Source organism: Seriola aureovittata, chromosome 9, assembly GCF_021018895.1.
Source record: "Seriola aureovittata isolate HTS-2021-v1 ecotype China chromosome 9, ASM2101889v1, whole genome shotgun sequence".
NCBI lineage: Eukaryota > Metazoa > Chordata > Actinopteri > Carangiformes > Carangidae > Seriola > Seriola aureovittata.
The window spans coordinates 10,462,813-10,489,265 of NC_079372.1; the positions used below are offsets into that span (position 1 = coordinate 10,462,813).

Sequence of the window (26,453 nt, forward strand, 5' to 3'; positions counted from 1 at the left end):
AAAATTTTTTTACCCCTATTTTCAATGGCTGTATTCTTGTATTTGTCATATAGTATAACCCACACCTGGAATTTACATCATGTATGTCAGCTTAGTAAAAGTGGGAAATGTGTGGGTGAGTTCAGTGTCACATCACAGTAAATTACTCTACTGATGTGAGACGTGCTGAACTGTGTGTGCATTGGTGATTTACTTCCTTATTAATCCTGTCAAGCAGGTCTTTCACTCAGAGTACTGGAGTCATGTTAATGTTGTTATCTTTCAGTGTATCTCATTTTGAAAGAACAGGTTTTAGAAAAACGCAACATGGGGCTTATGTAACAGAGATTCTGAATTTAAAAAAAACAGATGTCAGTAATATAAACAGCAATTTCACCTTAGACATTTGTTTTGTTTACACAATCAGTCATTTCAGTTATTACACATGGATTTTCTTTTTTTTATTACTTCCCATACAAAAATATATAATGCCAATAGTGTTAGCTTAACTCAACATGTTCACTGGAGCAGATCAAATATTTCCCCAAGTTGAAATGAAATTTATGTGTCGACCCTGACCAGATCGGAGTTCGCTTTGCATAAAATTTACCGTTGAACTCTATAGAATTCCTGCAGTAAAATAAGAGCTGGGGAAGTACCGCAGTCATGGTTTTTCTTGCTCTGATGCTCTGAGATTTTGAGGTAACCTGTGTATAGCCCATTTGCCGTTAGTAATATTTGAATAATACTGGCTGTCTCCTCTTTGAGATAAGACACATTTTTTCATGTAATGTTCAGTGACGTTTCCTGAATGAAGAGGTGCAGTATGCCTGAGTGAAAAAACAAACAAACAGTTGATTTACTCTTTGTTCTTGAATGTAGGAGGTAGTATGTGTGCCAGTATTTAATCATCGGGCTGCAGACAAACACAGTGACTGTTAAAGCCCACTCAAGGCAATAGTAGTAGACTTGTAATAGTTCAAAGTCTTAAAGGATAAAAATGTAAAAAGCTCAATAAAGCATGCTTCAGTACAAGTCACTTCATCTTTTCATCTGTTGCACTCTTAACACTGGAAACCTTGAAATCCTGGGACAGGTTTGGCTCAATGTCTGTGTTTAGAAAATCTTATGCAAATTTGTGAGCGCCTGCAAACAGAAGCCCCACAGTTTGTTGCCTGCCTCCACACCACCTTCAAACATTAAATGCACTCATGGAGAAAGTAAAATATGATTTGCAACCAGATTTTCATAGCAGTTAGCACATTTACAGATAAGACAGGTGTTCGCTATGGTTTCAGTCACGAAAGCAACATAAAGAGTCTCTCTGTCGACAACAGGATGGAGTATTTACCTCTTCTTAATATGCAAAACAAGTGGTGGCATTTTTGCCATGATGGTGCCAAGTAATGAATAGTTGGTACTGAGTGGTGACTCTGAGGTGCTCACAATGGAACACCAGCTCATGTTTCCCATGAACATATTATGTTTCAAGCAGAACAAAAGTCTGTCCCCATAAGACATGTGAAACTTGAGATTAAAGTGTCTCTGCTCTCGATGGTGACCCGTGGAGAGGCTCTTGCTCTTGTATAGTTTCTAGCCTTGCCCTGCTGGCAGCCAGTGGTAACTTGAGCCGACTCTGTGTCTTATGTGATATCTTTTTCTGTGATGATGTGACGCTCAGCCCTTGCATTTTCTTCCCTTGTGTCTGAGGCAGCTGAGTTTGTAGCCTGTGGGCTAGCTGTCGTACCAGCCATATGGACTGCACTTTAGACAGGAGTCTGAGCCAGCAGTGCCAATGAAATTTACCAGTTTGTGTCTTTATTTTCATCCCGCCCAGCTCCTGTATTAAACCCCTGAAATCCTGTGGTAAGCAGTACCGAGGGACACCTCTGAGGGCTTTAGGGATGTCCCTGCTGTGGCCAAGGCCCTGGAAATACACAATGGCAACCCCTTGACCTTTGCACTGTTGCAGCGTCCCCTGTAGGCAGGCCAGAGAAGCTGCAAATACTGGTGCTATCACTGAAGAGGGTTCTTTGTGTGGGCACCAGTCTTTACCATCACATGATTTAACACAATCCTTTCTTCCTGCAGCTTTCCCTTTGTTGCATATAGCAAGTCTTCTTCCATTTAGTTTATAATTATCTTCCACAGCAACTCTTATTTTTTCACATCTTGCATCTGCTTTGCTGTCATCTTCCTTCTTTCTCTCATTCTCATCCACGTTTGCCCTCCATTTCTCATAGGCTGTCTTGGCCTCAGGACTCCAAATAATTAGCAATTTTCCTTGTGCCTTACGCACAGTTTCCCACTGCCCGTACAGCCACGGAAGTGGACCCAGATCTGCCACTCCAGTCCCAGTCCCGGTCTGCGTTTGTGAGCTTTGGGCCCACAGAGCCATGTGCACTGTGGCACTTAGCTCCCCCTGCAGAATTGAGGCTAAAGCACACACAGCAGAGACATGGGTTGACTGTTCTGATGAGCACACCAGCAATACTGGCTTCTGGACACACAACCAGCCTAGAGATATGGGAAAAGAAACAGGAGGGAAAAAAAGATTGTGTATAATTTGTTTGCTGAATTTCAATTAGTTGCCGTCAGGGTAACACCTATCAAACAAATCAACTGAGGCAATAAGAATAGTTAAAATGATTTTAAATCTGAAGTTGGGAGACATGGAAACACTCAAAGACACAAACAATGGCAATTCAAATGAACCAGAGCCTTGACCTTGTATTTAATGAGGCAACTCAACTAACCTGCAGCTTTACTTTTAGTAAGACGACGGATGAAAATTCCCAGTAATGCAATAATAACCACAAGTGTCAAAGCTGCCGATGCATACATGCCATATCTGTTGTGCGTGTCTGTGGAAGAACAGAAAAGACAGTGGTTCTATTTACTTTGTAGGAGTTGTGTGTGCTTACATTCATTCATGCATGAAATGTTTCTCTAATGTGCATGCATTGGTACATTTGGGCTTGCATGTGTATGTGTGTGTGTATATACTGTTTATCTTGTGCACACTTACAGTTTGGGCACAGAATTCTCCTTCCATGAAGAGCAGGCTCTGACTGCCACACCTGCAGAAAAACAGAGTGAAAAAGTGAGAAGAATGACAAAGTAACTTTTTTTCAGTCTTGCAGAAAGTTGTAGCATCTAACTTTACCTGCACACAGGGCTTATCAGCAAGAAAGTGAGGAGGCATTTTTATCCTCATCTCAGTAGTTTTCCCCTCCTGTAAATGAATAAGAGGTGTTACATATTTACTCAAATAAGCATTAAAATCTGTTTTAGTTCTTTCTCTGGTAAACACATACGTACGCTTACCATTCTTAGTGTGTGGACCGAACCCATGGGTGAACATCCCATCTCGTTAAGGTCACAAAGTTGAGCGGAGAACATTGCTGGGACAAGAGAAGTGATATATACGAACACACTCTGCTTGCCTGGTCCAATATACACATCCCATGAAGACACCGCTGAGAGAGGGAGTCAAGAGAGGGAAACAGACTGATAAATTGAGACTTATCACAGTTATGAGCAAAAAAAAGACCTTCTTTTTTCATGTTTGACTCACCAGCATGGAAGGGGCAAGAGATATTACGGCTGCCTTGTAGAGAAAACTGCAGAAATGAAACACAAATATGTGAATCTGCAGCTAAAAGATAAACAACTGGACAAGTTACAATGCAAGCACATCTAGCTCTGACTCACCTGCACACACATGTTTGGGTGTTTGTCCACTGTAGATGTGTTATATATCTGTCAGGGAGACGCAGTAGATGTTTGAGAAAGCATTATTCATTTTTATTAGGAAAGAAATCACCAATACCACCAACAGTGCTGCCAAACTTACCAGGTTTGGTCCATCCTCCTTCTCCTCCAGTTGTGTGGAGTTGAGCACAGGTGTGCAGAGGTGTTCGTGTTGTCTCCAGCAGAGGGAGGCAGAGATCTTCAGCTCGCTGGCAGGACACACTGATCTCCACTGCAAACTGGACTTAGACTTGTACAGTATGACTTCAGAGGAGCTCCAAACGTCTGCAACATCTGTTGAGGCAACGTGACCGCAAATGTTCACAACACTATGACAACTGTGACCTGACTATCCAGGGATGCAGGTGTGGGTAAACCTAGTGGACTTTAATTTGCCTAACATAGATAAAAGTATACCACATCGCAGTATAAACAGCACCAAACTGATACATGAAATTACATCAACATGTTTTTTTTAAAGATTTGGTTTCCACCTATTTATTCTCCTCCCTTCTCGTGTCAAACCATGCAAATAGTTTACGTTTCTATGTGTTGACAGCACAATCAAGGTGAATGGAATTAAGGAAATAGTTTGACTATTTGGGAAATATGTGCCAAATTTGCTTTACTTTATTGCTGAGAGTTAGATGTGAAGATCAATGCCACTCCCATACCTGCTCAGGAATAAGAGGCCACAACTAGCTGAGCGTTCACTTACCCTAGTTTAGCATAACAGCTAGCCTGGCTCTGACCACTTATCAGCACCTCTAAAGCTCACTGATTAACACACTGATCTGAACAAAAACCAAAGTATAAGAATGACAAGTTACAAACAAGTTTACAGGGGGTTCAAGCCAGCTGCCCTGAGCTGTAGAACATCTTGAGTAACCAGGACATTTTTTCTGAAAAGACAAGTCATTTTTCAATTCCACATGCACCGCAAAGTTCCCTTCCCCTGTACATCTCAAAACCTCAGCTCTTATTAAAACCAAAACTATCTGCATGGCTAGATACCACAAGGGGCAAGTGGGTAAATACTGTAAGTATTTTTTTTTTTCATTCTAGGTGGATTGACCTTTTTAAGGGAAGAATTCATTGCTCGTGATGGAGCTTTTGTTTTCAGGCCTTGTGAAAGACTGTGGGACGTCATGAAACATTAAAGGGAACACCCCAGTTTTGCATATCCATATCATAACACAGAGTATCTCACTGTTCAATTAATAACAATAGTAAAATAACCAAAGATGTTCCTGCATGATTCACCCCTTAACACTCACCTGTGACCCTTTCCTTTCGAAAAGGACACTTTTTACGTCGCCGGGCATCTGTGTAGGTGTAATATACCTGTAAATGCAGACAGGACGTGTACAGGAATGACAACAGACCGATTCAACAAGATAATAATAGTTCCTGTATCAAAATTATATGGAACTGAAAGTACCTGTACACACACACAGGGTAGCAAGTGTGGGATGTTAAGAACAGCTGATCGAGACTGAGACGGATCAATCTGAAGGGAACATACAAAAACATTGCATCTTGATTGTGTACAAACAAAAGCGAGTATATGCAGATAAATGTGCAATTGAAACTTACAGTAATTAGGGTGGAAAGTGGATCGCCATTGCACTGCACTCCACCACTGTAACACCATCTGGTATAAACTTTTTCTCCAGGTGCCACAGTTACAGTGATGGATTTAGACAACCGATTCACAGACAGATCAAACTCTGGTACGGGATCTATGTCGCACACACACACACACATACACACACATCACTGCTGATAGCTCAAAACAAACGGATGGGTGGAGTGAGTTGAGAAATATAACAAATACAGATGCCAGATATCAGTTTACCAGTTTTTTTGATATTTTGAGGTCTCTGGCGGATTTAAACAGGAAGCATAATGTTGCCATGGATTCAGTAAGCTTGGTGTTGGCTGCAACATGAACACTGTATTTTTTCTGGCATATATTTCTTCACATTGTGGCAAATTGGTGCCCCTAAAATATGCTAAATTAGCTATTAGCAGTTCCTGTTTTCACTAAACCCATGGATGTACAGGCAACTACTCAATAAAGTGGAAAAAATGAGGAGTTCAAGTTCTGGCGCTTTAAGGAGCATCTTTATTCTGTGATTTCAAAGCAGATTCACAATGGACATCGCAGATGATGATATCCTCGCAATCTGAAAATATCTGTATCATGTCTGTGGGGAAAATTTCAGTGATACGACTCCAAGAAGGAGAATCAATTTTGACGCAAAATGATGCTCCTGCCTCACAGTTTGAAAATCTTTGTTTTAAATAGGAGGCATACAATCAATACAAAGTTATACCGACTGATCACAGCTTAACAGTGCTCAGTCACAGGACGAGTGTGAATTATGTGAATCTTTTGCTGCAGCAACCTAAAAACATCCCTTAGACACTTCACGCAGTCTTTTGTGCTATACAGGAATAAGGGAGAATGAATGGAAAAAGGCAAATGAGGAACATGTGGCAGAAAGGAAAGAAAGGAAAGGAAAAATGAAACCAAAGAGTTAAAACATGGGGCCAGAAATCCTTCAGTACTTTACCTGGCACTGTGTAGCTGACAGTGCAGCTCGTTGATGTTGTGCTGTATGACACAGAAACAATGGTCTCTGCTTCAGCCTTTACACAAGCATATACAATCTCCCACTGTAAAAACAAAACACCATCATCATCGTCAACAAAATAGATATACAAAATATAAAATTAATTTCAGTATGTTTGACGCTAGAACAGAAAAAATTATCTTACCAAGTCAAAACTGGTATTACTATATGGCAACTGCTGCGTAACACCCATGTCACATTTGACCTTTTGTCCACGCACATTTCTTTCACTGTTACACTAAGATAAAGAGAACAGAGAAAGAGTAATGATACCGTTGTATTCCACCTACTTATCATTTTGAATTCGGTGACATTTTATGCAGATACAGAGTTTTGGGGCAGGTGCAAAGAGAATATGTCCAACCTTTGTTTTATTTTTATTTTTTTTCATGATAGGCTTGATTGTCTCATTATTTGATGAGAGAATTTCAATCTTTGGGGCCTTACAGAAGTCTGGAAGAAAGGAGATCGAGTGATACACTTTTCAACATTTAAAATCAGACGTGCAAATGCGTGTAGGATCATGTATGCACAAAATAACAAAATTAACTTCTGAGCTGCGGTTTGACTCTGTACCATCAGCTTTCATCCAAACACGGACAGTGACACATTCAGAGTACATCTCCCCAGGCCCCTGGTCCAGGACTGGGGTCAGTTTCACAGGGCACTGCCCCTCAACATAATCTGTACAGACAGAGAGCAGTGTTAGTACAGTGACTGATAACATGTGGCTTCCACAGGTTCTAACTAAAATGATACTAGAGCCTTTGAAAGCTCAGTGCAAATACAAAACTTACCATTTTGATTTCCCATCTACAGACAAGAGAAGGAGGACATAAGTTTAAGAAATATCAAACATTCACATAGCAGCATGTAGGCCTATGTCAATTTACCCGCCATGCATTTATCAATAGATTTAAAAAAAAAAAAAAAAAAAAAAAAAAAAGAAGAAGAAGGAAGAAGCAGAGGAGGTAAAGCTGCTGCCGCCCTGTCACTATTTTGGAAGTCCTTAAATAGTCTTGTCTAATTTAAATATTTACAGTGATTTCACCCCAGTTAAAATACTGTACAGCTTCTGTAGTTCAGTCTGTTACAGTAATGGTTTTAAACTCACCTGGCATGTTGTGGTACATTCCAGCTGCAGAGGAAACACTACGACGGCAACTAATGCCAGCGCGGTGCACAGACGCATTTTAAACATCTTTAAAGAGATTGTTAAATGTTCGTATAGTACAGAGCCGACACGAAGCTATCGTTTTCCCGCGTGTCCATGTAGCTGGTTTCTGTTGTTAAGAGCGAAAACCTATGCCGAGATTCTCAAAGTCATGCATCCCATGTGTTCTGCCACTGAGTCCGGGCGTTGGAGCATCACAAACACACACACACACACACGCACACGCACACGCACACCCTGTGAGTGACAGTCGCTCCGCATGAGAGCTGTCTGTGTAGCCCTGTAGTTTATCTAAGTTCCCAGGACGCAGCCTTGTCGCTAAAGTGTGAGGGCCTTTTAATTTTAAATCCTTTTTTTTTTCTTTTTTTTTTGAATGAACAATCGTAGCCACCAGATTCGGGCCAACGACTCTCAGAATGAAAGCCACATTATTCATTCAAATTACAGCAGTAACTAATGTGTTGACGCCCATTATGACAGAAAACGATACTCCAGAGGGGCGGGGAGTGACAAGTGAGTCATAAGGCAAAGTATACCGGTAAATGTTTTTTTTTTGTCTGTTTTTTGTTGCCATAGGTCGCTCTTGGGGACATTGCATACACTTCCATTCATTTCCCGGAAACTTACCCTACCATGATCTTAACCACAGAAAATGTGTCTTTAAAAGCAGCTTATGGCAGAACTACACACACTAGAGAAAGACTTTGATCACAAAGTGTCAAGAGAGCTCTACAAGTGACCAGTAACCATAAACATAGATACAAGATAATAATTATTTAACCCTTCCAACTCAATATTTAGTAGATGCACCTGTGGCAGCATTTACAGCTTCCAGTCTGTGCAAACAGGCAGACGATACTCCTGCAAAGTATTTTGTACTACAGGGTGAATTGCCAAATTTGACATTTGCTGTTACCACCCAGTTAATTCTAGTTAACTCTTATCACTTACAGTGACTTGTCCCGTTGCGCCATCACAAAGTTGACATTTGTGGTTTTGATCGAAATCTATCTCAACTATTAGCAAGATTGCCATGAAATCTATGAGCCTACACACATTCATGTCTCCCCTCAGGATGGATTGTAATAACTTGGTGATCCCCTGCCATCAGGTCCAAACTTGTATTTGTCCAGCATTTTGGCTTGTCACCAAATACCTGAGAAACTAAAGACATACCCACCAGACTCAGCGGTACTTTGTTTTGTGCTGATTTCCAAATGCTGATGTTTGCATTTAGCTCAAAGCACCAGTGCGTGAGCCTCACTTAGCATGGCTGCAGACTATGTCTTTTTATTCCACTACATTCATCTGACAGGGATTTAGTTGCTAGTTGCTTGCAGATGAAGAAATATTTAAATATAAATGATTCAATGTAATTAAATAGTGTGCAGATCCAGTGCTTAAAAGAATTGTATTCATTTAGAATAAGTAACCGTTACCTAATTTAGCTGGTTTGTGGGTTATTTCATCCAGTAAACACAAACGTATAATCACATTAAACATACACTGAATGCCCATGCATTATAACATGTTTGTACAGAGACTGGGTAAATCAGATATGATAGTAAACAGCTAAAATGGAAAACGAAGCTGTGTCTACCACAGCCTAGTTTTCTGTTCTAGCTGGTCTCCACAACACCATAAGGTCACATCTATGTTGGCTGCATCTGTCGAAACCACTGACTGATGCTTATCAGTCATTTCCACTCACGTTAACAAGTATTTCTCAGGGCAGGAAGCAAGGTAGCAAGAGCGGTGTCATCTTGTTTAGGCTTACATTTTGTGGTAAGTGGGTGTTGCAGTTGGGTGGGGGATTTATCGTTTGTGGAAAGATTGATCAAAAATTTTGGTTTGTGGAGAGGGAATTTAAACTTTGGTTATGAGTGATTTGTCATGACAACCAAATGAGCTCATATAGCAACTGATAATGTAAACAGTTAACTTCTGGGAAATACAGGTTAAATGGGTGTAAAATGTAACTGCAGTGACATGGTTGCTGTAACTGTGATGTCCTGTGTCTTTTCAACCTGTTTAAGTAAAAAATAAATGTTTTTTGTATATTTTTCTAATTTTATTTTGACAGGTTATCACATTATTTTATTATAGACAGCTAAAATAATCAGCTACAATCAGTGTGCAGCCATGTCACTGTTGTAACACTCATGGTGCACAAAGTTTATGTGGCAAAAAAACAAAACCTGAGAAGCATATTAATGAGACTTGGCACGTATTTTTGTACAGGTTGTCTGACCAGTAAAACCTGTGTACAGTAAGTCTCTGCTGCATATACAATGAAATACGTACCAGAAAACCTGCATTGTGAGGGACTTGTTGGTTGTCACGCCAACACAGAAAAGTAATCTCATGACAGAGAGTTTTGAGCATGGTAAACGCATGGTGCTTTAAGTCCTTCAGATAAAGTAAAGAAAGCCTGGGAGATAATTATTTGTTCAACAGATGTAACAGCTGTTTAACTGATTTTTGGACACTGGTTATGCTTTTAGAAAAGAGAGAGTTTAGTTGAAAGTTTAGCAAAATGGACCTGAGAGCATATACTTGTCTTTGCAGTGAAGACAATCCTGCTAAAGAAGCATAAAACCAAGTGAGCATGTTCAATGACAGCAAAGTTTGCACCCGAACTGAAGTGTTGTGCTGTTGCTCTTTTTCAAATGATATTATCGCACAACAAGTCTTCTGAGTCACTATTTCCTTAGGAACAATTAATGGGTGGCTGAACATTTAACAACTTACCAGCAAAGCAATCGAGCAGGACGAATTCTGAAGGTGGACACAGTCCACTCTCTCAGATGCAGACAGAGTGACCACAACACAACCCACAAGTTTAAAAAACTCAATTCTTTTTATTAAACTTCTATCTTTATGTAATCTGTATATAAAAGTTCTAAAGCCATCAGCCTGAGACTAAGACAGACAGTGAGGCGATCATGTGATTCAGTTTAGTCCTCATTATTCATTGACCAGCGGCCTGTGTGACACAGACGCACGTTAACAAAACTGTAAAAACAGGAGACATGATGTACACAGAGTGACAGACAAAGAGGACCACACAATGACGTCTTGTGTAGTCGGAGTGATTAGAAGTAGTCCATGATGAAACAAGATTGTGGACCTTATTAGGAAGGAGTAAGCAGAATAAATAACATTAACGTTGGTTTGCCCTCGGTTCAGGCTGCAACAGTCTCTCTTTGTGCTCCACTGACAAATGACACTAGCACCAGGCCTGTTTTTTTGTTGTTATTTTTGTTTTTTGGAGAGCTGGGTGATGAATGTGAAAACGTGCTTGAGCGATGGCATTCGTAGCCATACCCACAGTGTGTGCATTTAATGTACACTACATGCATTTCCCTGTTCACACGTGTAAGATTACACGTGTGAATGATGTATGTGTAAGAATGACAGGGAGAGGCAGGGTTGTGTATAGATCATACTGTAATACTATGTTCATTTTTTGAGTTTGTAAACCATCACCTCATTCGTTATTTAACATATATACCGACCACATACAAGGAATATTCTGATTCATGATTCTGAACATAGCATATTTTTCCATTATCATTAATACCATTTTTTTTCAATTCTCTTAAATACAATATTTTACATGTCAGATTAAATACGGCTTAGTGTGCATGAGTGTGCGTGTCTTGGGGCTAACGTAGTGGATGTCTTTTTCCACTTGGTGCTACTGGCACTATTTCTTGTGTTCTGTGATGTAGGTCTGGGATCTCTATAGAGAAACGTACACTCCACAACACCTGCAGGGACCAACACATAAGGTTTGTGTGTGTGTTCAGTCACTGTCACTGGTTTCACTGCTGGGGTCCCCCTGCACCTTGCTGCGGTGCTGCATAGCACGGTGATAGGCCACCTGCACTGATTTGCGGATGTTGGATTTCCTACCCTCCAGCATCTTCTCCTTGTCCAGCTCCTGGTCCACTCCGAGTGGCACCAGTTTAGAGCGAGGCAGCCACTGCCTGCATGAACACAAATACAAATACAGTCTAGTGTTAATTTTTTTCCCCATCTGAGGTACAATGCATCTAATTTACAATAAAACTTGCATCAAAAGAAAAAAGAAATGCTCATAGAAATGATCACAACACAGACACATAGTTAATCTGAAAAAAACCTTCTATCTTCTGAAGGGATAACAGGCCAAGTCATTTCACACGGAAGATAAGTAAGTTCCTGTTTTTGTAACTCTTTAGTTTAAGCCCCCTTGAAAGAACATCACAGGGGTTGAGTGACAACTACTGTTGTCATCAAATTTTTCACATTTGAACTGATAAGTAAACCTTGAACATAAGTGATTGTGCAGCACACGGTGACCTACAAAAGAATTCTTTCCATTCTCTTCAATTCTCAAAAACCACATTTGCCCTATTTCTGCTACATGTTCTGTGATCGTGTGCTTCAGTACAAGGAGTGCAGTTTCCTTTGAAGTACTACCACAGTCACTTGTCTGCACACAGCCAGTAACATCAGAAGCTTATTTTGCTTGTGTCTTGTTTTTTATTGTACATTTCATTGCTATTTTTTGGGGATAAAAAGACAGAATGTCAGTGAGAACAAACAAAGAGAAACAAAACAAAATTTAGGTACAAATATTGACCATAAAATTAGTCAAGATGACCCAGAGCACTGACCAGGTTCTCTTGTTGTCAAAGAAGAGAACCAGGAAGAGGTGTTCCCTGGCTTCCTGGGTCATTTGTTCCCCAAGTTTCAGCACATCCAAAGGGGGGACTGGGATTGGGACACCCCGGTGGAACACCCCCTCCCTGGGCATCTTCGGGTCAATTATCTGCAGGCAAATGGTGGCAAGAGGAGAGTCAGAAATATAGTCATTAACCTACAAGATGTCCTCAATCTAACACTGCACTTGACTTTGGTCAGGTTGTTGTTTGTCTTGTCTACTTGTATCTCACCAGGGCAGGATATGAAGGATAGCCTCTGCACTTGGCCCACACCAGGTCCAGAGCTTCCAGAGAGGAATAGTCATCAGAAGTCATCCAGCATCCTGACCTGGCCCGGCCACGCACCACTGATGTTAAGAAACACAAGATCAGGAAGATCAGAAAACACCATTATGTAACTTCCCTTGTAACTACGCTACTGTTATTTATACAGTCATACTGGTCTGCGTGTTTTATACAAGATTCACCCCTCTCCTTTGAAATGGACCAAAAAAAAAAACAACTTTGTAATGATTACCTGTTTGATAATCTGACCGATTATGAAAGAGCCAGTCATAAGAAAATAAGTAGTTGTATCCTGTTACTGCTTCTTAAACTATCTTTGTATTGTATTACTTTGCTGAAATATTGTTGTTCTGTTTTTATTTTTGTACCATAAGAACCAATCCTGTCCTGTTTCTTTTTTGGTGGAATAAATGGGAATGTTTATCTTTCTTGAATGAATTCTTGTCACAACTGTAGTTAAAAACAAAAAATGAAAACAAAAGAGGATATAAAGAATATCATAATATGCAAGGGGCACTGCATCCAGGTCCAGCAAAATGTTAAAGATCCATTAGTTGGTTACAGACTCAGAAATGCTACAGCTTTCCTGCACTGGATTACGAACCCCATTAAGACACTTGCTGTCTACATTAACAGAAACTACTTGTGTATACACTGACACACGAGTGTGTCTATGTGGGTTTGAGTTTGTGAAAATGTGCTTACAATGTGAAACGCCCCGTGATCCTCCAACTGAGTAGGAATCATTTTCGGTGCCTGATGTTTCCTCACTGCTGTCTTCCTGGAAAGCAGAGCGAGAGAACGATGCCTTTCCTCTGCCCTGTTTAGACGGGGTCGTACTGAGAGAGAAGAGAGATTATATATAATTTTGTCTGTTTAGTGCTACTAAAAACAAATGCTGCATAAAACCCATTATAACCATGAGTTAGATGAGAGGATCAGTACAACTCTGCTATCACTGCATTAGCTGCAGAACCATCTGTCCTAAATATGGTTTCATAGTTCATAGTTTCATAGTATAGTTTCATACCTTTACAGGAATCACAGGATGACACAACTAGCTTGGCTCACGTAAAGGTTCATAAAAATGTCAGCACCTCAAAGCCACAGTAATCAACACACTGGATCTTGTTTTTTTTTTTTTTTATCTGTACATAAACCACATGTAAAAAATGTCTAGTTGCAGAATCCCAAGGAGTTACATGCTGGAAAGGTTTTTTGTTGACAAGTGGCCAGGAACAGTGACTTCCTGGTATCTACGTGGGCTGCCTAGTAACCTCAAAGTATTGACAAGAAGGAAGTCAAAGAAAATATGTATCTCACAGGATCTCAAATTGTTCTTTTGTAAACTGCATCAGTTGATTTTTATCTTTTTTTGTTAGAGGCAGAAGAACTCCCAGCACTCCACTGTTGAATATTACTGCTTTATAAAGTTGGTATGACTAAGACGTCACCTGGTAATTGGGAACTTTCATCTACCTGCAGTGGTTGAAACAAGGCTGCCAAAAAAGGCCAAAAAAATTAATCAGAGCTGCAGAGATGGTTGTTAAGTCTCTGCGGGTTTGTTCCTGCAAATGAAACCTTTCACTTGATTCATTGGTGATATAGAAATTGGGATTTGTGGATTAGGGGAACTTTTAGGAACACCATGCATTTTACTTTGCCAGCCTTGTGAATATACAGTTTGGCCACTAATCACCTGGTCCTGTCAGACGCTGCACTGCTGCTGCTGCTGGTCGTGGACTCGGAGTCTGAACTGGAACGAGGGAGACGAGGCTCATTTCTGTATACGCGGAAGCTCTCTGTTACTGGCTGGTTTCCTCCATCAAAACCATTACTCGGCAAACCTGAAGAAAAGATATAAGGGACCGGTGGAAGTGAGTGTGGGACTCAAAAACTGATAATCAAAAGTTTACTGTTCATGTGTCCACTGTACCTGGCAGAAGGTCGTCATTGTCACTGTCACTGTCAGAGCTGGAGCTGCTGTGGGGGCTGCGAGGCCTCTTTCTCTGCCTGGCTGGGGACAGCAGGGGCAGCTGTGGGGGACCAATAGGGCTTTGGCTCACTCCTGCCCCAGCGTAGCCAGCGTCCCGGTTCTTGGGAGGGCGTCCTGGCCTTTTGGGGGGCCCAGTCATTTTTTGGTTCTTCTTGGAGAAGAGGACAGATGTCCGACGGCCCACCTCTGGAGCCAGGGCAGACGAGGAGACACTCAGATCTTGAAGAGGAGAGAGGTTTATAGGTTAGAAATGTAAGCAAATTTTAATTACGTTTGATTATTATGATACTTCGCATCTTCTTGGACGCACCTTTTCCACCAATCTCCTGGCTACTGCTTTCTCCTCCCTCATCATGGTGTCCTGAAGAGGATGGGTGATGGGGAAGAGAAGAACCCCGGTCTCCTCCTCCCACTGACTCCCGCCCCCCCATGCCGGAGCCTCCCTCCCGCTGGTGTGCAAGCTTCCTCTTGATGACACTGATCTCTTTTCTCAGAGCTTTTGCCCTACGGGACTGACCAATGCTGTGCTTCCCAGAGCTGACCCCATCAAGACGCACTTGCAGGAAATGCAGCTGTTCTTCCAGTGGCAGCCGTCGCCTGTTCTCTGGCAGGAGCAGGTCTGTGAGAGGCAGTTAAATAACTTCAGAAAACGTAAGAGAGTCAAATATGACTACGGTCACTATGTTTAATAGAATTTCTGAGGTTGATTTTAAATCAGAGGAATAAGAGGAAGAAAAAGTGGGAAACCCAGTTTTCAGTTACTCAGTTGCATGAATGATATGCGCCATCTTCTGTTCAAGAGGCTTTACTGCACAAAAGATCTTTTTTGTTTCTCTACAATATATTCTTATTCAGCATCATCCACACACTCCATAATCGTTTCACTGCTTAATGCTTGTAACAAAGAAATAATTGTAACTGATATTCAACAAACATACAAAGCTAAGCCTTTGTATATACTTATTACTTTTCACTCTTCTTTTAGTGTAATCTCTACAAGAACCACAATTCATAGCCTTCTATCCCTTTGTTCCACCAAGACACTCCACCTCCCACCAGCAAAAACTCCTACACACTATACACTTGCAGTAAGAAAATAATAAAAATTTATATACATTATGTAATATTGTATACATTTTCTTACTGCAAGTGTATAAGACAGCGTGCAGGAGTTTTTTGCAAACCTGTCCATACACAAGTGAGTCAAAGTTCCGCTTACAAGCACATTTGTGTGAAAGTGTACATTTTCTTCTATCTTCTAATGCCAAATGTTCATGCATTATGAGCCTGGCGTCTTAGAAACAAATTGTATCTTCACAAAATCTAAGGTATTAATAGTAGTTGGAAAAGCTAGAAGTTCTCTTTCATTAGATAAAACATTAGAAATATTTTGAAATTCCAAAGTGAAAGATCACTTACCATCTTCATTTGAAGACAATGGTCGGTCTCTTTCTCTATCCCTGTCTCGGTCTCGCTCCCGGTCTCGCTCCCGGTCTCGCTCCCGGTCTCGTTCCCGGTCTCTCTCCCGGTCTCTCTCTCGGTCTCTCTCTCGCTCCCTCTCCCGCTCCCTCTCCCTCTCTCTGTCACGCTCTTGGTCACGCTGACTGTCTGGACTCGGCTCTCGGTGGAGGTGCATGCCAGTCTCATAGTCAAAACCGATCCGTTCAGCTTGGCGCCTTGCTGTTCTTATCACGGCCCCGCCCATCTCTCTGAGCCGCAGGGCAGCACGGTAAAACACTGTATCCTTGGCGTTGTACTTGAGGCAGTTGTTGACAATGAGGCCAAAGTCTGCCTCAAAGGCCTCGAAAGTGAGGTAGCGATGGGACTCCAGCAGGTTCCACATGGTCTGGAAGTCCATTGGAGTGTCAATATGGTCCAGGTAGTCTGGCACCTGGATAGTAGCAAGTAAACATCAGGCAGAGGCATCATCCACAAGTTCTAACCTTTTGAATTTCCAGTGCAGATGTGTGTGAACTCAGGAAAGATTTTGTTGAAATGAAACTTAAAAATTTGTGTTGAATGACAGGTCAGGATTTTAGCCTGACCAATACTGAAGTTTTGCAGCTGATACCAGTATCAGAGGGTTTCAACAAAAGCTTAGTGAAGGTAGAACACATGGCAGACATGTTGCATTAGACTGTACAGGTGCACCTAATAAAATGGCCAGGTATTGTATTTTACAAATAAATATTGAATTGTATTAATAAATTATTATAAATAAATACAATATTGAAGCTCGAGAAGACAAACATAAATCAAGCCAAATTATCAGCTTTCATAAATCACATTGAAATGAAAAGTTGAAAAAGACTGAAGGTAACTGTGCAAACTTCTTGTGTGTGTGTGCGTGCGTGCGTGCGTGTGTGTGTGTGTGTGCGTGTCTTTGCCCATTTACCTCTGCCAGTGGTACAGGCTCAGTGAAAAAGTTGTTAGTATCTCTTTCCTGTAACTGTTCCAACGTACTCCTCAACAGCACCAGAAAAGGAGTCAGCTGCATCTCCAGCGCCATCTGCTGCACTTTAATCTGATCATAACATAACAGACACATTTTCTTTTTAGCAATGTAAACCTGCTGACTGTATAAATAAAAAAGGGCAGTGTTGTTAAGTCTGTGCAGTAAGAACTGTGTGTTAACATGTGTAAACCGGCTCCCGGTGTTCACACAACCTCATGTGAAAGCACTGGGCTGCTTTTAGTGAAGGAAAAGGCAAACAGTGGAATGAGCACAAAGTGTACGGCGAATGTGAACTACTGCAGCTCAGTGGGAATAATAGTGTGTTATTGCTTGTATTAAGAGTTTGGTTAGTGAAATAAATCTAATTTGTGGCTTACCGTCTCCCTCTTGAGCTTTTCTCTCTTGCGGATGAGCTCCACCAGTAGCCTGGCTCTCTCTAGGTCGTGTCTCAGTCTCTGCCATGCCTTCAGCTGCTCCTTTAAAGCAGTCTGTTTCTCCTCGCTGTCCCTCTGCAACACCTACAAGCATAACCCCACAGATAATGTTAAAACAACTGGTTGAGGCAAGTACAGAATTAGAATAATATGCCCTACTATAAGTACTTACTGAAGGAAGCTGTGATGAAGGTTGTGGGGGGAGTGGGTCAATATGTCGTTGTGACTGCAGGTGGGTTTGGAGCCGGCGCAGCAGAGGTACACCATTGCGACTTTGCCTCTTCAATGTCCAGTAGCTGTGAAGTCGTTGCATGAACTGGCTCTTCCTGGGTACCGTCAAATTACTGGTGATTTTGCTGAGCCTGGAGGAAAACAAACACTGCTTTAATTCTTGTACTGTCATGTCATAAATTAAAAACTTTCCTTATTGTTATATGGGATGTGTCCTCTGTTCCAGGAGGTAAGGGTGATTAAAGAAACCTCTGGATCAAATATAGTACAGACGCAACTTGTGGTGTGTATGCCTACCTGTGGGGAGGTATACAGGGTACAGACACCACTGGCGCAGCAGCTCTCCTCTCAGCTAAGATCTTCCTTGCTCTCTTCATCTTCAGCCTGGATTTTGCCTTCGCCCTCTTGGCACGCTCAGAGCTCCAGCCCTTGGAGTCATCATCGTGGCCAATACTGGGCTCGTCATCCTCCTCCAGCTCTCCTTCACTGTGAGACGAACCCATGCTGGCCCCGCCGACTCCTCCCAAAGGTCGGGCTGATCCTGGCGGTGTGTGGATGTCACAGTAAGCTGTCTTGCGGACACTGAAAGAGGTGCCATTGGCCCCAGTCTCTCTGACAGGCTCCATTTTCATATAGAGGCCCGCCTGCTGGGCACATGTGACGTGGAAGGCTGTGTAACAGTTGGCTTTGTGACACTGGATGCAGGCGCCTGAACCCCGCTGCTTGCAGATGTAGCAGGTAAGTTTCCAACGTGCAGGAGGGATGTGTTCAATACTATCAATCGGCTCCAGAAAGACTGTGTTAGCAAAGCAGACCTGAGGAAAAGCAGCAAATTCACATTATTGCAATACTTTTATCTAACTGGCTGACTGACCATGGCTAAACTGTACATTCACACATGATATTCAACTGGCTATATATCATTTTAGTTGTGTTTTGCATTCTATGATTTATGTATCTAGTGCTATTTATCAAACCACTTGCATTTAAAATGTGACCAAAAGAGCTGAGCAAACATCAAAAATATATGCAACAGATATATGTGTAACACTCTGATAACATCTATGTTGCATCCATGTATCATCCTCGCGATCTGGGAATATACAACCATGAAAATTGAAGAACTTGAAGATTCTGAGGGAATTTTCTACGTGCAGCAAAGATAAACACGACACAGTGCAGAGCACCTCAATAGCTGCATGATTATGTAATTCTAATCAAACATGCATGTGTTGGTGTATGGATTTACCTCAGGGATCCAGAGGGCACACACGACATGTGCCCACCGTGCATCGTCCGTCTGTTTGAAAGCTCCTCCCTTGTTGGGACAGAGAGCACAGTCCACAGCTCGACTTGGTGACTGCAGGCAGCGACGACACAACCACTGGCCCTCCGGGATGTAGGGCACGCCATAGCACTCTTGGTGCACTGCCAGGTTACACATGTCGCAGAACAGGATCACATTGCTGTTCTGACACTCTCCATCATTACAGATGCAGCAGACAGCATCCTCATCGATTAGGGTACTGGGGTCTGCCTGAGAGAAAGGAGGAGACATAAGAGTTTCTATATATGTTTCTGTGTGAAAATGTCATCTTCCCCTAATAAGCTCAGGTACCTTGTTGTGGCTCTCAAAGTAGGACTCCTTCTCTAAGCGGTCCATGAGGTACTCAAAGACCTCCTGAGGGATGGGTGTCACACCGTCACGCCGCCGCTTGTCGTTCATGATGTCAAGCCAGATGTAGTCCTCCTCATCAATGTCATACTCCACCTCCTCATCCAGCTCCTCCACAGACTTATCAATGTACCTGAACACCATAGAAGAGAAAAACATGCATCATATATATATATATATATATATATATATATATATATATATATATATATAGATATATATATAAAGCATGTATTTAAGCAGGAGTGCGGGATTAACATCAACTACACCTTTCTGTAGAAAGAAGAAACAATGACAGAATAATATGAGGAATCTGAAGTGAAATTAATTTCCTAGTACATGCACGACATTGAGCTGCACAACTGCAAGCAAATGTGTAATTGTGTGCTTTAAATATTTCCAAATCAATTTTCTGTATGAAACAAGACACCTCCTCTATACATGCACCTCTTTGTCTTTAAAGTTCCTGCCATGTACTTAATAATTCTGCCTCTAATTATTATTCCTGCTATGTAATTATTAATGAACCAGATTATAATTCTCAATGCAGACCTGTAGTAAGATGACGGCCGGGGAGGGGCATCAGGTCTCTCTTGGTCCAGCTCTCTGAACACCGCTTCGGGAAGCTTTACTGCAGGCCCAGACTGAGCGCTGTGATGATGGGATGAGCCATCCTTCTTCTTTTCTTTACTCTTATGCTTCCCAGACTTTGGGGTGGCTTTGCCCCCATTAGAAGATGGGATATCTGGCCGGTCCTTGCCACTCCCTCCTACCTCACTACCTCCAGCTCCACCATCACTACCGTTACACACCCCTCCACCACTCCCACCTGTACCAGATGGGGGAGCATCGTCTGCATCACTGTCTTCCTCTGACACCACATCAATGTTCTCAAAGATGCTAATGCGGTGAATGCGTCCTTGAATCTCCAACTCCACCATACGCTGTGCCTGGGCATAGGTCATTGTCTCTCGGCCTGGGGAGTGAGAGCGCTCTGATCGGTTGGGGCTACCAGGGGTGTTCCCCCCGTGCCCTGGTCCTCCACCTCCGTTGCCTCCACCGTCATCTGTATCTCCTGACCCTGCCAGCGATGCACGAGGAGGTCGTCCTTTTCTCTTCTTTTGGGGTACAGTCTGTGCAGGAGTTGGATTGTCATGGTCATAGTGGTAAAGGTGATACTCAATGCCGCTGTAGCTCTTGTAAACCTTACGGCAAGTCTCCACTGGGCATTCATAAGGGGGCTTGGTGGCCCGCAGATTGTGACAGAATGTCTTTACATCAAAGTCCAGCCCCATTGTGCCAACAGCCACTGCTGGGACAGATGCTGTTCAAGATTACATCTGAAACAGGGGAACACAAAAGACAAGCAGAGGAGAGTCAGTTCCAGAGACTTCATTCAGACTGCTGTGCTATGTATTCAAAATACATTACTTAGATAAAAGATGCTGCCACTGAACTACAGCTGTTAGAGACAGCAGTCTAGACAAGTCGTGCCTGCACACTGTGCACCTGTTATGGTGCAGTCACGTGACCATGACCCCCAGACTCAGTAGCAAACAAATTGTTTTGTTCTGTCAGTGAAATAACAGGTGCAATTTAGGTAAATATTATTGCTTCTGTTGGTCCTAGCTAACTACAGTTATGTCGGTTATCGTGCAGAGGAACAAACGGCACAACACTTCGCCTGGTTGGCAGTAAAGACAAGCTCCTAGGTTAGAAAATCAGGTGAAACAGTGCACAGGTCAAATTTAGCATGAAAACTCCGAAGATAACCAAATGGCTTAATGCATTCTAGTGCAGCTAACGTTAGCCGTAGCATTTTGCTGCTGCTTCCTTCTCAAACAATGAAACATTGCAGCCTGCCTGGCGCTGTTAGCCAGCAAGCTAAGAGCAGCTAGCAAACAACAACACCAATCCACTTTCCAAATAGCATGGCTACAGCGAATAAAGCCGCCACTCACAAGTCAATGTTACAAGCTAGCTTTTGCAAGTGTCCGTTAATTTTTCATCTTAATCGACGCTGTGTTTCATTCAAGTCGGTAACGTTAACTACATGGTTTAATTCGCGTGCTAAATTGTAGCTGTATTCACAGGACAGACGTTAGCTACACAAACAGATGAGTCGCTTTAACGTTACAGAGCATATTAGTACATTAAACAACAATTCATAAACGAAAGAGTGTTTGAAGTTACATACACTGTAGCCTTAACTTAGATGACCACTCAGCCCTCTACAGTGTTTCCCTCCACAATGACCTCATCCCGTGAATACCAGGCACTGAGCAGCGAAATGACAATATAACGTCTGATTTCCCGCGGGTACCAAACTACTACAGCTAATGTGATTGGGTTTAATACTTAATCAAATATCTGGGGTCGATCGACCAATTAGTTCTTCCCATCTGAGGTGAAACAGCTCTAAAATGTGCGATACGAGGAAAATAGCCAGGCTTATTTTGCATCAGTGCTTTACTACTTCGTGTTTTGTGTTTATACCTAAATCAAAACCGCAAACTTACATGTAGAGTGCGCTTACAATAAGACAAATTTGACCAAATCTGCCACAAAACGAGCTTTCAACCGTTCAACGCTACAGATCTGGACCAACGTTATAAACACTTACTACTCCACGTTCCTCAAGACTGCGTGCTTCGGAAACCTCACACCAGATCGGAAGGCTTGTAGATCGATTTTAATTAATTAGATAATCCCAGACGAGATCACAGGAAGCATAGGTGCAGTGAAATGATTTTATGAAACAACATAACATCCCGATCATTTCATTGTGTTGGGAATAACTCAGAAACTCGGCTGAACAAAAGGGGCAACCATTGCTGTAACGTTACGCCGCAGACGCGGGTTGACACATTCGCCACACAAAGCAGGATCTATTTTTCGACTTTGGTGTTAAAACAGAGCCTGTCTGCATACTTTAATCGAGATTTCAGTATAACATACATTATATTCTGTTCGCAATGTTTACTGGGTGATTTATTTTTCATTTATACTTGACCAACTGTTATTTTGTGTTGAATGTCGCGAATCTGTGCCTTTGTTTCAAAGATGTCGGGCAGGACTGAGTATGAACATGATTTTTAAGTGTATTAACACTTGCACATCCTCTATTTAGGGAAAAACCATAAGAACTCTCGACTGAGATTTTTTAAATTTAATTTTATCGTATTTATGAATGACCATCTTACACCTGTTTATTTAGAAATGCACTTTCACTATGATATAACCACAAATAAGTTCACATGGAAATAAAAACAATGGCACACAGCATCAAGCACAAAATAATATTTATTTCTCTCTCAACATACAGTCTGTGATTAGAGTGCTGCAGGGTAGGGTGGGGTAATGCAGTGGGACATCCAGCAGGCAGAAGCAATCCCACACAGTTTAAATACAAGCCTTGAACAACCAGCACATATTCACCAGGGGGCAATGCTGTCCAGAGAGAAGTGAGATGAGCAGAGCAGGAAGTGTTAGGACTGCTCCTCCTCTGTGCATTTCAGCTCTCCCTTTTAACACTGCACCCAAATGAATATATTAACAAGAGTTATTCCCTCCTCTGCTCACGGTGAGTTAGCAGCAAGGGAGGTGGAACAAAACATACCAGATACAAGTGACAGAGAACAGAAATCTCTTACTACTGGAAGTATTTCACCAAAGCAGAAGACTCTGCATAATATCCTATAAAAGTCCAATTCAAACCGAATTGATGGAATAATATACATCAAAGCAACCCCTCCAACACCACTACCACCACCACCACCCCTTAACAGTTAAACAAACAAAATGTACAAATATAAACTACAAGAAAACTGTACAATTCACAGCTTGGAAGGATTGGGGTGCTGAAACCTTTCAAATGTGTTGTGTTGATGTGAAATTTCTAACCATAGTAGCTGCATTGTTTATCTTTGCTTTGTAGAACATGAAAAGTTGGCCATGCTCGTCAGTGATAAAACAAAAAAAAAAAAGTACAGGCGGTGAAACCCACTATATACAGTGTAGGAAACGCTTTAACATAGGTTAGAATTAAGGGAGACTATCTGTTGTGCAAATCTCCCACATCAAGTATCATTTGAATTTTGCAATATATTACTGACAAAAAAGGCTATCATCAAAAGCAACCTGGGAAATCAACACATCAAAATTTCAACAAGGCAATAACACTGCTTTGTGAGCGTCTCATTTGTTAATTTGAGAAGTCTTTTATTTTTAAGTACCATCTTGTGTGAATATAATGCTTAACTGTACAGTGGAATCACCTCAGACAATAGCAGCATCAAAAATCAAGCTTTAAACATCAAATAAGTTAAAAACATCAGACTTAACCGGTGATTGCACAGAACATTTTACATACAGTGTATGCTGTAATAGGACAGCCAAGTTGAAAGAACATTTAGCAGTAGTGAATTCAGAGTCTGCAGGGTGATTTGTAATATTTATACATTGCCTGGTAACTTCTGTCTGTTGCTTGGTGATTTGTAACTTTGTTCAACTTTTCAGCTTGCTCCTGTTGCACACATCAGAGATAAGGCTTGTGGCAAAACCACGATCAAAGCTTTGTGGAGGGGTTAAAAATTGCACTTTTAAGCCTCAAGCCATCACATATTAACTGCTACATTCTGATGAGAACACTACCAGTGGCATATACTGTAGAAAGAACTATGTACAGTATATATGGCTCTGGACACGGCCTTTCCTCTGAGCACAAGGGTACAACACTGCCAACTCTTGTGCTGTCCAATACATCTGTTGTCTTTTAAAAAAAAAAGGGGGCTGTGTCCAACTGAACCATTTGACCTGAAAGAGTGGATTTTGGCTGCTGGCGTAATTATTTTTCCTCCTCTCATCAGTCGTACATTAACCATTTGTTTCTGCAAGGCAACGGTACATCTCACCACTATGGCATTCCATCTGTCACAGGGGTGGAAAGTAAACAAGGGTTAAAACATGATTTTATTATTTAAATAAGAGCATATACTGTGTTAATAGTGCAGTACTACAAGGGCATTCATTTGTAAACTGAAAACAAAAGTGTCTGTAATGCATTAAAAAAAAAAGACTGCAGTCAAGCTACCATCAATTGAAATAACTTGGATGCAGACATGCTTTGTTTCACAGAAGAAAAAAAAAGCAACGATTTCGGGTTCAAACCCTTTTGCTCTCAACAACGGGACGCAGCTCAATCTGCCAAGATTTAAGCCGTGAGCAGCAAGGAGCGGGTGTCAGGCTTGACAAAGCCAAGCAAAGTCACAGCTAGTTTAATTGTTTAAAGAAGGAGCGTGACCAATCACATCTCAACGTTCTGCCATTTATATCCCCCTTCATCAGATTTTAATGAAACTTGGTGTGTAATGTTCAGGAGATAGCGCAGGATGTCTCCAGTTTCATCAGGATTGCTCAAAGGCATCTTCACTTATGAGCAAATATATGATAGGCCACGCCCACTTGCACCCACTAATATGGCACTTCAGATTTTTTGTTAATATTTCTCCAGAGCATGCACACCTAAACTAGTGAAGTTCTTTCAACCGGGTTTTGAGATACATGTTCTTTGGTATTTGTGGTGCTTTGGGAGGCCTCTTCCCAAACATGGACTGAAAATATCAACCAAGATTTACGGAGATTGGACACATCATTAATGAGTTAAGGCCAATTTCCTGCTTAGCCCTGCCCTTTGTGAAGTTTATTGGTAAAATCCTGTAAATTAAAAAAAGATATCCACAAGCTTTACACAACTTTTGAGCTTGGTCCAATGAAAATTTGGTCGCAATTGGTTTTGGAGGAGATGTCAAAAATGTGTTATTCAAAAAATTCTAAATGGCAGAAAATCCATCATGGTGGACTTTCATGGTCCAAGAGGCAAATTGTAAGCTCAATTTCCTTTTTGTATAGCAAATTGAGCTGGACTTGTGTATCAAATTTCAAGTCAGCTGGACTTACAGTGTGAGGGGCGTGGCCTTTCCAAACTTGCATTTTTGGCGCCCTAATAACAACAACCATCAGGCTGATTGGGCTCATATTTCTTGGGAAGCACATGCATTTCCAGTTACTGGGCCAAGTTTCATGTTTCTAGCTGATTCCAGCTCGCAGCAATCCAAGCCGTAGCAGAAGACAATAAAATAAAATAAAACAAAATAGAATAAAATAAAATAATCTGACAAAAAACAATAGGGTTCTACCCCTTCAAGGCTTGAACCCTAATCAATGTTCAAGGCACTACATTCTTTCAAATATTTTTATCATAAATACTGTCCTGTTACTGTTTCTCAAACCACTGGTATTTGGATTCCAATGTAGTGTTTTAAGTGTAGATAACACAGAGAAAGGCAAAATCAACGTGAAAACTGCAGTAATAGTGAAATATGTTTTCATGACCGCAGACAAAATGTCTAGTATGGCTGAGTTTAGTCAAGACCAAAGCCAAAAAGCATTAGGTATTCAGACATACTTACTTAACATGTACTGTATAGTATACACACACACACACACACACACACACGCATACACGCACATGCGCGCGCACACAGACAGACAGACAGACAGACAGACAGAGACTATTTACTACAGATATATGTGTTGTATAAAGAATATCAACACTCTGTCATGTTATTTACAGTATCAGATTATGTACAGTTGTGGCTCTGGTGAACCAGAGCAGAGTGCAGTTGGACTATTCTGCTCGCACACACTGACAAATTCTAATTAGCAGATTAGGTAGTCCTAGTGGTTTTCGGACAGGGGCCATTCTCGGGCTTGTGCATGACCAGAGGGAAGGCTTGGATCCCTGGGTTTGCCATTGTGGCATAGGGCATCATTCTTGCAGCACCAAGCAGGCCTACAGGACCCACGGACCCTACAGGACTAGGCATACCGGGCCACTGCTGAGGGTAAAGAGGACCGGGAACCATCCCACCATAGGAGCCTGGTGGCAGAAGGTACCCAGGAGGGAGCATTGCTGAGGAGCTGGGAGCTAGGCTTGTAGGCATACCAGGGCCTAAAGCAGCAGTCAGGGGGCAGGAAAGAGGCAGCTGGAACTTGCTGGGACCAACATGGCATTTCATCTGGAACAGAAGGGAGTTGTTTTACAAACTAGCGCAAAGAG

The 26,453-nt window shown here is 41.7% G+C and overlaps 3 protein-coding genes across 11 annotated transcripts in view; all 3 read right to left on the reverse strand.

Annotated features, from left to right (window-relative positions):
• Positions 1-224: 224 nt before the first annotated feature.
• Positions 225-8,286, reverse strand: LOC130175498 (uncharacterized). Its single transcript, XM_056386027.1, has 17 exons — positions 7,486-8,286; positions 7,169-7,184; positions 6,948-7,055; positions 6,736-6,824; positions 6,517-6,609; positions 6,312-6,414; positions 5,329-5,474; positions 5,174-5,242; positions 5,010-5,076; positions 3,836-4,026; positions 3,694-3,741; positions 3,557-3,602; positions 3,307-3,458; positions 3,146-3,214; positions 3,008-3,059; positions 2,736-2,843; positions 225-2,496 (listed from the first exon to the last, which is right to left on the reverse strand). The coding sequence occupies exons 1-17, from the start codon at positions 7,570-7,572 to the stop codon at positions 1,514-1,516; spliced, it is 2,427 nt and encodes an 808-aa protein (XP_056242002.1). The 5' UTR covers positions 7,573-8,286; the 3' UTR covers positions 225-1,513.
• Positions 8,287-10,382: 2,096 nt separating this feature from the next.
• On the reverse strand, positions 10,383-22,176 carry brpf1 (bromodomain and PHD finger containing, 1). 2 transcript variants are annotated; one of them, XM_056385696.1, is made up of 16 exons: positions 21,957-22,176; positions 19,886-20,673; positions 19,277-19,466; positions 18,908-19,195; positions 17,956-18,473; positions 17,600-17,789; positions 17,371-17,511; positions 16,934-17,062; positions 15,958-16,429; positions 14,849-15,157; positions 14,479-14,757; positions 14,242-14,389; positions 13,248-13,381; positions 12,489-12,604; positions 12,210-12,364; positions 10,383-11,537 (listed from the first exon to the last, which is right to left on the reverse strand). In XM_056385696.1, the coding sequence occupies exons 2-16, from the start codon at positions 20,626-20,628 to the stop codon at positions 11,354-11,356; spliced, it is 3,996 nt and encodes a 1,331-aa protein (XP_056241671.1). In that variant the 5' UTR covers positions 20,629-20,673; positions 21,957-22,176; the 3' UTR covers positions 10,383-11,353. The 2 variants fall into 2 exon arrangements, with proteins under 2 accessions (XP_056241671.1, XP_056241672.1); XM_056385697.1 differs by lacking the exon at positions 21,957-22,176 and adding an exon at positions 21,531-21,661.
• Positions 22,177-22,618: 442 nt separating this feature from the next.
• The window catches only part of LOC130174623 (serine/threonine-protein kinase WNK2), a 43,778-nt gene continuing 39,943 nt past the window's right edge, over positions 22,619-26,453 (reverse strand). For all 8 annotated transcript variants that reach the window (XM_056384628.1, XM_056384622.1, XM_056384627.1 and 5 more), the window contains one exon: positions 22,619-26,412. In XM_056384628.1, the coding sequence (XP_056240603.1) occupies positions 26,062-26,412 (351 nt within the window). In that variant the 3' untranslated portion in view covers positions 22,619-26,061. The remainder of the gene's footprint in view (positions 26,413-26,453) is intronic.